Raw genomic sequence first — 13,565 nt, forward strand, 5'->3', positions numbered from 1 at the left:
GCGTGGAATCCCTCCGCGCTGAAGAAGTGAAACTTCGTAATGTGGAAATGAAAAACGGAAGGGGTAGAAATTGATTTTTAGTGAAATCATATTGTTTCTTTAAGACAAACTTCATTAACATTGATTACAATTCACAATTGATCGCATCTTTTAATTATCATTTTTGATTATCATTTCAGTTCTATTTTTTCAATATTTCTTGCAAAAACTGCATCAATGGTAGTTCCCCCTGTTAGATCGTTCCTACCACTTATCATTTCCAATCCAAATTTGTCTTTAAGGAAGGTTAATAATGTTTCAGCTTCAGGTAACGAGAAATTCACATTAAAATCTCCAGCAAGGATCACAGGCCTTGTAGCGTTAAACGTTTAACGCAACTTTGTTGGAAGTAGCATTAGAAGTTTCACTTCAATAAATATTTACAAAACTAAATAACTAGAAAATTAGTTAAAAATATAATCAGTCATAATTAATTAGAAAAGGGTTTGGAGAAACGAGTAAGAGAGGGTATTTTTGTTCAGACAAACCTCGCATTTTTGTGACTCTAAATTGCCTAAGGAAGTCGACTGCTATTAGAAAAAACAATGATGACGCAATTTCTTAGAATTTTGTACAACCGATAATTTTTTGATTGTTAATATTTACTAATAACTTGCTATATAACTGTAAATAATATAAAAACATACTAAAAATTAATTTTTAACAAATTTCTTTACACATTATTTATTCTTTCACAGTGCGACTGCTTTTGGGCACTATTAAGTTTCAGTCTTTTTAGTGTTAAATAGCTCAAAGATGTCACGAAATAAGCTTAAAGTACAAAATACTTTTTCTAAAATCGATGGCAACATTTTATTATAGGAATTTAGGACAAAATTGTTTTCTTTTTCTCTGCAAAGTAACTGTTTAAAGCGAGTATTGAAATGGTTTCACCTACTGTGCGAGTCATATCATTTTGAAGAGTTCCTTTAAACAACAGAATAGGAAGTTGTTGTTTAATCTGCCTCCCATAAAAACGCCCACCATACTATAGATACATTTCCGCTTTAATCAGGGCTCTTCAATAAGAAGATCGCATTCACTGCAAAATAAGAAAACTAAGCTTTGAACACTAGAAAGACTACCTATATTGCCCAAAAGCTATCATTACACTGTGAAAGAATAAAGAAATTTGCTAAGAATTAATTTTTAATATTATTTAGAGTTATATCACAAGTTTTTAGTAAATGTTAACAATAAAAAAAATTATATGTTGTACAAAATTCTAAGAAATTGTGTCATTATATAAAACATTGTTTTTCTAATTGAAATTAAAAGCAGTCAAAATGACTTCCTTAGGCAATCTAGTGTTAATAGACCATTTAGTGATTAATTATTAAAAGCGGCTGATTTAAATACCCCTGCAACAATGTCAGTGGCTTAGTTTTAGTGTACGTTTGAGGGGGATATCGTATATATATACAGTGGAACCCCGATTTTACGTTGTCCGTTTCGTACGTTATTCCGCTTCCTACGTCATTTTCTGCTGATCCGTAAAAATTGCCTATACCGATAATGTTAAAAAATCCCGGATTTTGCGCTACCCCTTTTATGAAAATCCCGCTTGATGCGTTTTTCTACTAACAGATCAAAAATTTTTTTTTATTTTATTCGAAATGGTTTTACTTATTTTTCCGTGCTAGCATACAAAATGAGATTTTCAGTCGGTTTTGTTTGAGTTTGAAAGCTATAGCATTTTTTCTCATTTTCGAAACATTAGTCATCGTGTTCTTTTCTCGAAAGAAGATGTCGAAACGAAAATGCTTTTCTCTGGCCGAAAAGGCTGAAATCATCGAAAAAGCTAAAGAATTTCATGGCACTAAAGTTGATCTTGCTAAATCTTTGGGTATTGCTTATTCAACTTTGCAAATGATTTTAAAGCAAGAAGTTTCAGTAGAACTACACGCTGAAAAACTCGGAAAATATGCCAAGAAGAGAAAAACACTTGAAACATCTCCGTATGATGAGTTAGGAAACATTTTAATGAACTGGTTCAAGGAAGCCAGAGCAACAAAGATTCCTATAAATGGATCCATCCTGAGAGAAAAGGGGCTTGAAATTGCTGAAAGACTTAAACTCCAAGGCTTCAGTGCATCAAATGGCTGGATCGATCGATTTAAAAAAAAGGAACAATGTATGCTTCAAATCTATCCGTTGCGAATCCGATAGTGTGGATATGACAATTGTGTAACAGTGGAAAGAAGAAACTCTGCCAAATTTATTAAAGGGCTGTAATCCAAGTGACATATTTAATGCGGACGAAACGGGATTGATTTTCAACCTATTGCCAAACAAGACATTGACAATTAAAGGTGAAAATTGCCATGGAGGAAAGCTTTCAAAAATGCTCTTTACTGTTTTGCTCTGTGCAAATGCCGATGGAAGTCAAAAGTTAACGCCTCTTGTGATCGGTAGAGCAGAGAAACCACGGTGTTTCAAAAATATCAAAAGTTTTCCTACCGATTACACTTCAAAAAAGCATGGATGACGCAAGCACTATTTAAAAATTTTCTTCGAAAACTGGATAAGAAAATGAATTTTCAAAAGCGCAACATAATTTTATTCCTAGACCAATGCACTGCTCATTTAAACCTTAAATTGAAAAACGTGCGAATAGAGTTTTTTCCAGCTAACTGTATGAGCAAACTTCAACCACCGGATTTAGAAATTATACGATCATTTAAAGAGAGTTGCCGGAAGCAACTGGTTAGAAAATCTCTTATGTTTCTTGATTCTGGTGGCTTTCAGGATACTCCTAAGGCGAAAATTATTGTTCTTGGGGCTCTTAATTTGATATCTTTAGCTTGGGACAGTGTCGACCGAAAGTACATTATCAATGGATTCAATAAAGCAGGATTTGAAATAGGTGAGAATATGAAAGAATGAGAATATGAGAATATGAGCACATGAAATAGGTGAGTGGGTCATGATCAGAGATGACCTCTATTTGTGCATTAAAAATCCAAGTGTCGAAACGTTTTAGTGCTTCCAACACTGAAAACGCCTCTCTTTCTATAGTGGACCATTTCTTTTCGCTTTCCGATAATTTTTTGCTAAAGAATGCAATTGGCATTTCTTTCCCATGTTCATCAGTTTGTGATAAACAGGCTCCTACTGCAGTGGCACTGGCGTCAGTAAAAAGTTGGAACGGTCGTTCCATATTGGGAGTGTACAAGGAGGGCATTTCAATTAATAGCTCTTTGAGCTTAGAAAATGACTGTTCAACTGAGTCGTCCCAAGGAATGTTGTTTGGAACGTTTTTCTTTGTAAGGTTGGTCAAAGGTAGCATTATATCTGAAAAGTTCGGAATATAATCTCTATAGTAGCTAGCTAAACCCAGAAGACTTTTGACTTCCTTCTTAGTGGATGGTCGGCTTAATTTTCGTATTGCTTCAACCTTTTCGGGATCTGGGGAATGTTGTCCGGATCCGATAACATGACCTAAAAATTTCATAGAACTTTTTCCAAAGTCACATTTTTTAAGATTCACTTTTAGCCCTACTTCGTTCAAGGTTCTGAACACTTGGTCAATATGATGGAGGTGATCCTCCCAAGAATCGGAAAATATTGCAACATCGTCAATATATGATCTACAGTATTTCCGATGGGGCATCAGGGCTTTGTCCATCGATTTTTGAAAAGTACTTCCAGCGTTTTTCATACCGAAGGGTAGCACCTTCCATTCGTAATGTCCAGAATGAGTTACAAATGCAGTAAGATGTTTAGCTTCCTTCTTCATAGGGATTTGCCAGTAACCCTTAGTCAAGTCTAGTACGCTTATGTAATTTGCCTTACCAATTTCAAACAAAAGATCTCTGGCATTTTGCATAGGATAGGCATCAGTAACTGTAAAACTATTTAGCAATCTGTAATCAACGCACAGTCTAACGCTACCATCTTTCTTGGATACGCATACGATGGGATGAGCCCATTCACTTTCACTCGATTCTATCAGTCCTAGCCGAAGTAGTTCTTGAATTTGCCGATCCACCTCCTCTTGTAGAGCAATGGGTATTCGATATGGCTTCATTTTCTTTGGAATGAAATCCGGAGTTAAAGACACTGAATGTCCATTCACATTTGCTAATCCCGGGATGGAATCAAAAACGTCTGCAAAAGATTTCAGCACGTTAACTATCTTCTGTTTTTGCGAATAATTTAAATTTACGGAATTTTTAAGTACATGCTTCCTAATATCATCTTTAGTTAATTTTATAGTGTCTGTAGGTGCATAATGCAAATCTCCAAATTCTTGATCTTGGTCAAAAATTAAACCAATTTGACCAACTCTCGCTACATACGGCCGGAGTTTATTAAAATGTAGTTCTCTGGTGCTTCCGTCTTCCATTTTTGCCCGTGCAGTGTGTTGCCTTGGCAACTCAACAATCGTTGCTGGACCCATCCACGTTTTCAACAGTTTATGAGATGATGAGGGAATGAGGATCAAGACCTGATCTCCAATTTTAAACTGTTTTTCCTTTGATCTCAAATTATATCTATTACAATATTCAGCTTGAGTTTTCCCAGATTTTTCTTTCGCAAAATCATGCGCTTGACTTAATTTTTCTGTTAAATCTTCAAGGTATTTTTCAACAGATTTTGAAGCACCAGTTGGAATTTCTGCTTCACCTGTCCAAACATCCTTCATAACTTTCAAGGGACCATTGGGTAATCTTCCATACACTAGCTGATATGGTGAAACACCAGTGGTACTGTGTGGTACTTCTCTATAAGCAAACATCAGATATTGGAGGTGTAAGTCCCAATCACTGCCATTTTCCTGAATGTTCTTATTTAACATGTCTTTAAGAGTTCGATTCCAACGTTCCACGGCTCCCATACTTTCAGGATGTCCTGGAGTAGCAAACCTTGGAGATATTCCCAAAATGTTAACAAACGCTTCTGTTAACTCGGCAGTAAAATTTGTCCCTTGGTCTGTACAAATGGTTTTTGGAAACCCTGTTTGTGTGAATATTTTCATGAGAACTTCACACGTTGTTTTCGCTTTGATGTTTTTGACAGGAATTGCCTCGGCCCATCTTGTGCAAAGATCAACCGCACAAATAATATAAGTGTGACCTCTTTTGGATTTTGGCTCCAGAGGTCCTATACAATCAACACTCCAAACATCGAAAGGATTTTCAGGGCGAACAATTGGCTGTATAGGTACACGATCTCTATATGTTACAGTCCGTCTTACTTGACATTCCTTACAGCTCTCGCAATAGTTTTTTACATCAGTTTTCAAAGTGGGCCAATGAAAGGAATATTTAATCCTCTGTTTTGTTTTCTTTTCCCCTAGATGACCTGATAAAGAGACATCATGGGCCATTCGCAATACCTCTCTGCGCTTGTTTTCAGGCAATACTACTTGTGTGATGAGTTCTCCACAAACCCATTCAGAATGTGTCAAAATTCCATTCTCAATACTATATGAATTTTTCTTTTTCTTTCCAAATTCCCATGCTTCTTTAAGGCTGCTGTCTTCTTGTTGTAGACGGATGAAATCTTTCCGATTTTTATTACGATTACTAAGATTGTCGCCTAAATCATAATCCTCGACTTGATCATTATTTTCCGTTTCCTGAGTCGGACAAGACATAGATCTATGGGTAATAAGTCCAACTTCGCACTTTTCAGAATTTTCTTGAGTTGATTCGTCCTTCTTATCGACAGAGTGTCCAATTTCAGAAATCCCCTGATGGAAATTACACAATTGGATATTTCGTAATAAAAGTTCATAGGCGCTACTACAAATCAACATGTCGTTGACGAGTTTCTTAGATACTGCACAAGTAATAGGCATGGAACTGTGCATATTATCATCTATCTTAAGGCTGAACAATTTCAATGCAGCTATCTCACTTTCCCCAAATGCAGAAACGATTTGAATAGTACCTTCACCTTCCCCACAGTCTAAATCAATCAAGTCTTTACTTATCACTGAAATCTGGGCTCCAGTGTCTACAATTGCTCTCAGAGTTTTGCTTCCACACTTAATATTCACAACCTTCAAGTCATCTACTTCTTCCTTGAGTTCTATTGGAGTTGAAACTGGGACTGATACTTTGGCTGTCACGACTTCTTTCGATGAGTTCTTTTCTACTTCGTCAGTTTTCACAAGATTGGCCCTAGCGCCAGGTCTAAGTTGCTTTTTGTACTTTTGGGACAAAATCTAGAAGTATGTCCTATTTCTCCACAGGAAAAGCAAGTGGGTCTACGAAATTTAGTTCCAGAATCTCTTAGAATATTTGGTGTTCTAAATCTTGCGCCAGTTTGATCAGATTCAGTTCTAAATTTGAAATTAGTTTCTCTAATATCTGGCTTAAAATGGTTTGTTGGTCTGGGTTTTATGTCAGTTGTAGTTACTTTCTTTGAACTTGTTCTCACATTTTCATACTCATCAAGTTTGTCAGCCAAATCACCAGGGGTTTTAAACTTGCACCAGCTGTCCACGAAATGATCTCTTATTTCTCCAGGAATCCGTCTCTTTAGTTGATCAGTGATCATCAAGTTTCTCAATCCTGTGAAATCAGTTACCTCTGTACCTACTAGCCATTCGTCGAAATAACTCGTAATTTCGAAAACAAAATCACGCCACGAATTAGAAGGGTTCCTCTGATGTTTAACAAATTTCTGCCTGAAATGTTCTGGATTCATCTTAAACCTCTTAAGTAGGATGCATTTTGTATAATCATAATCTTCAAACTTATCTTCAGCCTCTCGAGCAATTAGTTGAGTAATTTCAGATGGCATAAGAGCTAGTAGGGCTGACACCCAATTACATTTATCAATTCCAACTCTTTTTGCTTGGCGCTCGAACAATGTTAGAAACAACACTATATCTCCATCCTTAATTTCAAATTTGGGAACGAGTTTTGTTAGCTCATATGCGCTGACTTTAGTTTCGATAGACTGAGGAGATGCCTTCAATCTCTCATTTTCTAAACGCAGTTTTTCAAGCTGAAATTCATGTTCAAGTCTTTGATTTTCTGCATCTTGTTGCTGTCGAAGCTTCTCGATTTCAAATTGTTGACGTTTATCCTCGAGCTCTTGCTGTTCACGGAGCTTTCTGTCTTCAGTAATAACCAACAACTGATTTTTAGTGAACTCTTCATCGTATCCTTCACCTGTCGTTATCGATTTACACAAATCGGTAATTTTCATGTCATCCGAAATATCATGACCCAACTCAATGGCTAAAGCCTTAAGATCCTCCTTACGTGCTCGCCCCAAATAAGCCATATTCAAAAATTAAAAAAAAAACAATTTCGCCCAAATTTCGTTAAATAAAACAAAAAATACGATAGTATACTAAATAATAAGTGATAATTAATTAAATTCCCACTTATGCTATTAAAATATGCAAATTAAACTAAATAATAATAGGCAAATCAATATGATAAAACTTCAATAAGAATAAGCTTTATCAAAACTAATAACAATTTCTTATTTTTCAAAAATCAACAACGAATATCAATATCAAAGTTTCATTAAAAAAAAATTTTTTTTTCTTTAGTAAATTTCAAACGTTTCTAAAACAAACAAAATTTATTCTTATATGTATATAAAAAAATATTCTTATATCAGTAAAAGATACATTGACACAAATCTACCATTTAGAATTACTAGGAATAGTTCTTTTACTAGAGAAAAATCTCATCTAAAATAAATTAACATCAGAATATAATTCATCTGATAATAAATTTACGAATACGTAATAAAATATCATTCCAAATAATCCCACACGCAGAATAATCTTTTAGAATACACAACAAATTATAAATGTCATCAGCGAAGAAAATGACATGAATCACTGTTAAACTCAAGGTTGTTTCGATTTCAAAACAATCAACTAATTCTTTCACTTGAAACAGAACACTCATATAATTAATCTATATCTTCTTAAAACTTCAATTGTTATAGGTTATTATTACTATCAACAACAATTTCACAATAATCAAAAGCATTTAGAACACTAATAGAATAACATTTTTATGAACAATGTTAGATGCAAACAAAACTACTGATGTAGTTGTATAATTCCACAATGATAAAAAAAAAATCAGTTTCACTTAACGTACTAGTGTACATAAATTTATTACCGGATACACTTTAAACTTAATGCACTGATGTGCATAAATTATCTTATTTTAAGAAACATTTCTTACTTTACTACATAGGCATGTATGAAATCAAAAGTACTGGCGTACCTTAATACTTTGTTACAACTAACTAATTGCACTGACGCACAAACATATATTAATTAATCTGCAATGATGTACCAATAATTAACTTTACATACATTGGCATGCATGAAATCAAAAGTACTGGCGTACTTAAATACTTTGTTAAAGCTAATTGAATGTACTGACGTACAACATACATACATTAATTTAACTACACTGATGTACCAATAATTAACTTTACATACATTGGCATGTATGAAATCAAAAGTACTGGCGTACTTTAATACTTAGTTAAAGCTAATTGAATGTACTGACGTACAACTTACATACATTAATTTAACTACACTGATGTACCAATAATTAACTTTACATACATTGGCATGTATGAAATCAAAAGTACTGGCGTACTTTAATACTTAGTTAAAGCTAATTGAATGTACTGACGTACAAACATATATTAATTTACCTGCACTGATGTGCTAACACAATAATCCTCACTCATTTCGATTTCGCATTTATATGCTTCTTATTTAAAACACAGAAATGGGCTAACCATTTCAAATCACTTCTACATAAAACAACACATTACTTAAAATTTTTCCTGATGGAACACAGAAAATAAAATAAAAATCTTTAATATGTTCTTATTTTATACACCATTAAACATATATATTCTAGCAATACTAAAAAAAGAATAACAATGACATATTCTACGATCTGTTCCGGTCGGAACAAATAGTTCTGACAACATATAAAAACAATTTTTTAATTATCAGTTAAATAGTATGTATTTTTTGAAAAAACATTTTCTCATAAATTGAAACTTAAACAAATTAGGAGTCATATAACACAAAATGGTGCTCTTACCGTATTTTCAAAACAAAACAAGATGGCATCAGATTATTTTTCCCGCTAACAAAATAAATTAACGATGATGCAGACTACGCCAATAAGGTTTTTAACATGTGTGAGTGAGGGTTTTGTTATACTAATAATTAAACGTGTGAGTAATATTAACAATAAAATTTAATTAAATAATAAAGTAACAAAGTAAACATATCAGACATGATATTTTCATGTCCACACCACCTTGGGCACACCTGAAAACTACTACTACCTTAAGAATAAAAACAGTTCTGTATGTTTTCCCTCTTAGGGGAAAAGTTGAATCATTTTCCCTTTTCGTGTTTGCTGAATCTCACTGATGTATAATCACATTCTGTCAGAAACATGCTTTTATGAAACATTCATTGAATAAAATATTTTTTATTGAAGAAATTTGTTTCTAAATTACGTTTTAAGACGACTAAAAGGAAACATCGTATTTTATAATTAAAGAGAGTTTTTAGCGAAAGGAATGAAATTTTTCTCACTCGTAAGCTTACCACCTTTAAATGTTAATCGCCCCATTTAAAGCACCGTCGTCATTTTAATTTTTCTCGACAAAACAGTTGAAACTTTTGAATAAGTTTGTACCTCATAATTCAAATCCTCAATTAAATTAAACAATAAAAAAATATTTTTTGCGCTGAAATTATCTTTAGGTAAATGGGTTTTATGAGTTGCTTAATTTGTTACAAAATATGACTAAAAATGAGAAATTCAAATTAAGAGGCTTTGGATAGCTCTCCTGAGACAAAACTATGGGGACCCCCAGATTGCGCCTATATTTTGACGGAATCCAAGTATGTAAAAAAAAAAAAAAAAAAAAAAAATTAGTCTATTCAGAGAGTTTTTGTGTCCGTAACTTAATGAATATTTAGGACTAACATAGTACGTGAATCTCCGATTATTAGTTATTCAAGGGGTAATTTTATTATTTGTACAATGGGTAACACTTTTTGCACGCGTTGTATCTTGTTTTATTCATATAAATGACGATTAATAAATCATCAGACGACAGAAAAAAGTTCAATCAATTTCCTCTCTTTTTTTGGTTCACTAAATCCACAAAAAATTACATTATACGAGTGTAGCAAGGCACGGGAGCGTTCACTATAGCGGGGTTTCATTATGTGTAATCTTTCAATTTTAAATAATAAAAAAATCTTCTTAATGATTACATTTCCAGTAGATTTAAACTATAAACTATCGCTGTAAAGAACAAAAAAAAAAAAGCTTCCACGGGAAAACAATGAGAAATGGAATGCAAATAAAGGCGGGTAAAGAAAAAGGTTATAAGTGGGGCATCTGACATAAATATTATAATCTCGGACCCATTCTTAGAAAATTGTTCCGTCAGCAATCCCCCCCCCCACATGAAACATAACAAGAAATGCAAACGAGAATAACTTGGGTGTCAAATTTCACTTGAATGAAGTGAAATGTTGTTATTCATGAAAATATTTTTGCTTTGTAAAAGTTCTTTTTTAATCTCACGTGTTTTTAGGTATAATTTTTACGGAAGGTGAAAAATAAACGTGTCACCGAGAATTGGAGTTTCAGTACAATTAGAATTTTTATAATGCATCAAGTAATAAGGGATTTTAAACATTTTGATAGAAAAATAATGTTTAATTTTATTTACTTGGATGTAGGGAATATATTATATTTTATTATTACAGTAAAAAATTTTAAAAAACGAACTTTATAAAATTTTAAACTTTTTCCAGTCAAAGTTTTTTCTTTTTAAATCAAGTTATATATTTTCAAAATCTTAGTAAAATTTTAAAATTCTTTTACCGAAAATATTTCTGAGGTCATTCATTTTTGTCTGATTCGATTCAGCGTAGTTACCAGACAAGTGGAAATAAAAAGATTTTTTTAACTATTAAGTTCATTTAGATTGCAACTTATGAAAGTACAGTGAATGAAAAAGATTTTTATAACCATGGTGATAACTGGAAATAATACGTAGCTCTAATACAATACATTTTATATACAACCTCGTTTCGAGACCACTCACTCCGTATCTCAACACAAAACATTTCTACCGGTCTTCTGTGATGTAATGAGAATTATTATGCTGTTTGCATAAACAGTTTCTACAAATGAATTCTGAAATATTTATTTAAAAATACTTATAATATTGGCTTTTTCTACTCCCACAAAAATTGTTATAAAAATCTTTGTAAAAACAAAAATCCCGTCAGAGAAGTTATTTGTGTGCCATTTTAATAAAATTAAAATAGTGCGTGGAATCCCTCCGCGCTGAAGAAGTGAAACTTCGTAATGTGGAAATGAAAAACGGAAGGGGTAGAAATTGATTTTTAGTGAAATCATATTGTTTCTTTAAGACAAACTTCATTAACATTGATTACAATTCACAATTGATCGCATCTTTTAATTATCATTTTTGATTATCATTTCAGTTCTATTTTTTCAATATTTCTTGCAAAAACTGCATCAATGGTAGTTCCCCCTGTTAGATCGTTCCTACCACTTATCATTTCCAATCCAAATTTGTCTTTAAGGAAGGTTAATAATGTTTCAGCTTCAGGTAACGAGAAATTCACATTAAAATCTCCAGCAAGGATCACAGGCCTTGTAGCGTTAAACGTTTAACGCAACTTTGTTGGAAGTAGCATTAGAAGTTTCACTTCAATAAATATTTACAAAACTAAATAACTAGAAAATTAGTTAAAAATATAATCAGTCATAATTAATTAGAAAAGGGTTTGGAGAAACGAGTAAGAGAGGGTATTTTTGTTCAGACAAACCTCGCATTTTTGTGACTCTAAATTGCCTAAGGAAGTCGACTGCTATTAGAAAAAACAATGATGACGCAATTTCTTAGAATTTTGTACAACCGATAATTTTTTGATTGTTAATATTTACTAATAACTTGCTATATAACTGTAAATAATATAAAAACATACTAAAAATTAATTTTTAACAAATTTCTTTACACATTATTTATTCTTTCACAGTGCGACTGCTTTTGGGCACTATTAAGTTTCAGTCTTTTTAGTGTTAAATAGCTCAAAGATGTCACGAAATAAGCTTAAAGTACAAAATACTTTTTCTAAAATCGATGGCAACATTTTATTATAGGAATTTAGGACAAAATTGTTTTCTTTTTCTCTGCAAAGTAACTGTTTAAAGCGAGTATTGAAATGGTTTCACCTACTGTGCGAGTCATATCATTTTGAAGAGTTCCTTTAAACAACAGAATAGGAAGTTGTTGTTTAATCTGCCTCCCATAAAAACGCCCACCATACTATAGATACATTTCCGCTTTAATCAGGGCTCTTCAATAAGAAGATCGCATTCACTGCAAAATAAGAAAACTAAGCTTTGAACACTAGAAAGACTACCTATATTGCCCAAAAGCTATCATTACACTGTGAAAGAATAAAGAAATTTGCTAAGAATTAATTTTTAATATTATTTAGAGTTATATCACAAGTTTTTAGTAAATGTTAACAATAAAAAAAATTATATGTTGTACAAAATTCTAAGAAATTGTGTCATTATATAAAACATTGTTTTTCTAATTGAAATTAAAAGCAGTCAAAATGACTTCCTTAGGCAATCTAGTGTTAATAGACCATTTAGTGATTAATTATTAAAAGCGGCTGATTTAAATACCCCTGCAACAATGTCAGTGGCTTAGTTTTAGTGTACGTTTGAGGGGGATATCGTATATATATACAGTGGAACCCCGATTTTACGTTGTCCGTTTCGTACGTTATTCCGCTTCCTACGTCATTTTCTGCTGATCCGTAAAAATTGCCTATACCGATAATGTTAAAAAATCCCGGATTTTGCGCTACCCCTTTTATGAAAATCCCGCTTGATGCGTTTTTCTACTAACAGATCAAAAATTTTTTTTTATTTTATTCGAAATGGTTTTACTTATTTTTCCGTGCTAGCATACAAAATGAGATTTTCAGTCGGTTTTGTTTGAGTTTGAAAGCTATAGCATTTTTTCTCATTTTCGAAACATTAGTCATCGTGTTCTTTTCTCGAAAGAAGATGTCGAAACGAAAATGCTTTTCTCTGGCCGAAAAGGCTGAAATCATCGAAAAAGCTAAAGAATTTCATGGCACTAAAGTTGATCTTGCTAAATCTTTGGGTATTGCTTATTCAACTTTGCAAATGATTTTAAAGCAAGAAGTTTCAGTAGAACTACACGCTGAAAAACTCGGAAAATATGCCAAGAAGAGAAAAACACTTGAAACATCTCCGTATGATGAGTTAGGAAACATTTTAATGAACTGGTTCAAGGAAGCCAGAGCAACAAAGATTCCTATAAATGGATCCATCCTGAGAGAAAAGGGGCTTGAAATTGCTGAAAGACTTAAACTCCAAGGCTTCAGTGCATCAAATGGCTGGATCGATCGATTTAAAAAAAAGGAACAATGTATGCTTCAAATCTATCCGTTGCGAATCCGA

At 32.9% G+C, this 13,565-nt stretch overlaps 2 protein-coding genes across 2 annotated transcripts; one reads left to right on the forward strand and one right to left on the reverse strand.

Moving 5' to 3' along the window:
* The first annotated feature begins 1,785 nt into the window (after positions 1-1,785).
* Positions 1,786-2,208, forward strand: LOC147806793 (major centromere autoantigen B-like). The gene has a single exon (XM_087168598.1). The coding sequence runs from the start codon at positions 1,786-1,788 to the stop codon at positions 2,206-2,208; it is 423 nt and encodes a 140-aa protein (XP_087024724.1).
* Positions 2,209-2,881: 673 nt separating this feature from the next.
* Positions 2,882-7,284, reverse strand: LOC147806794 (uncharacterized). Its single transcript, XM_087168599.1, has 2 exons — positions 6,409-7,284; positions 2,882-6,214 (listed from the first exon to the last, which is right to left on the reverse strand). The coding sequence occupies exons 1-2, from the start codon at positions 7,282-7,284 to the stop codon at positions 2,882-2,884; spliced, it is 4,209 nt and encodes a 1,402-aa protein (XP_087024725.1).
* Between the last annotated feature and the right edge of the window lie 6,281 nt (positions 7,285-13,565).

The sequence above is a fragment of the Parasteatoda tepidariorum genome, chromosome 7, assembly GCF_982258835.1.
Source record: "Parasteatoda tepidariorum strain Cologne lab strain chromosome 7, Ptep-v5.0, whole genome shotgun sequence".
Lineage (NCBI taxonomy): Eukaryota > Metazoa > Arthropoda > Arachnida > Araneae > Theridiidae > Parasteatoda > Parasteatoda tepidariorum.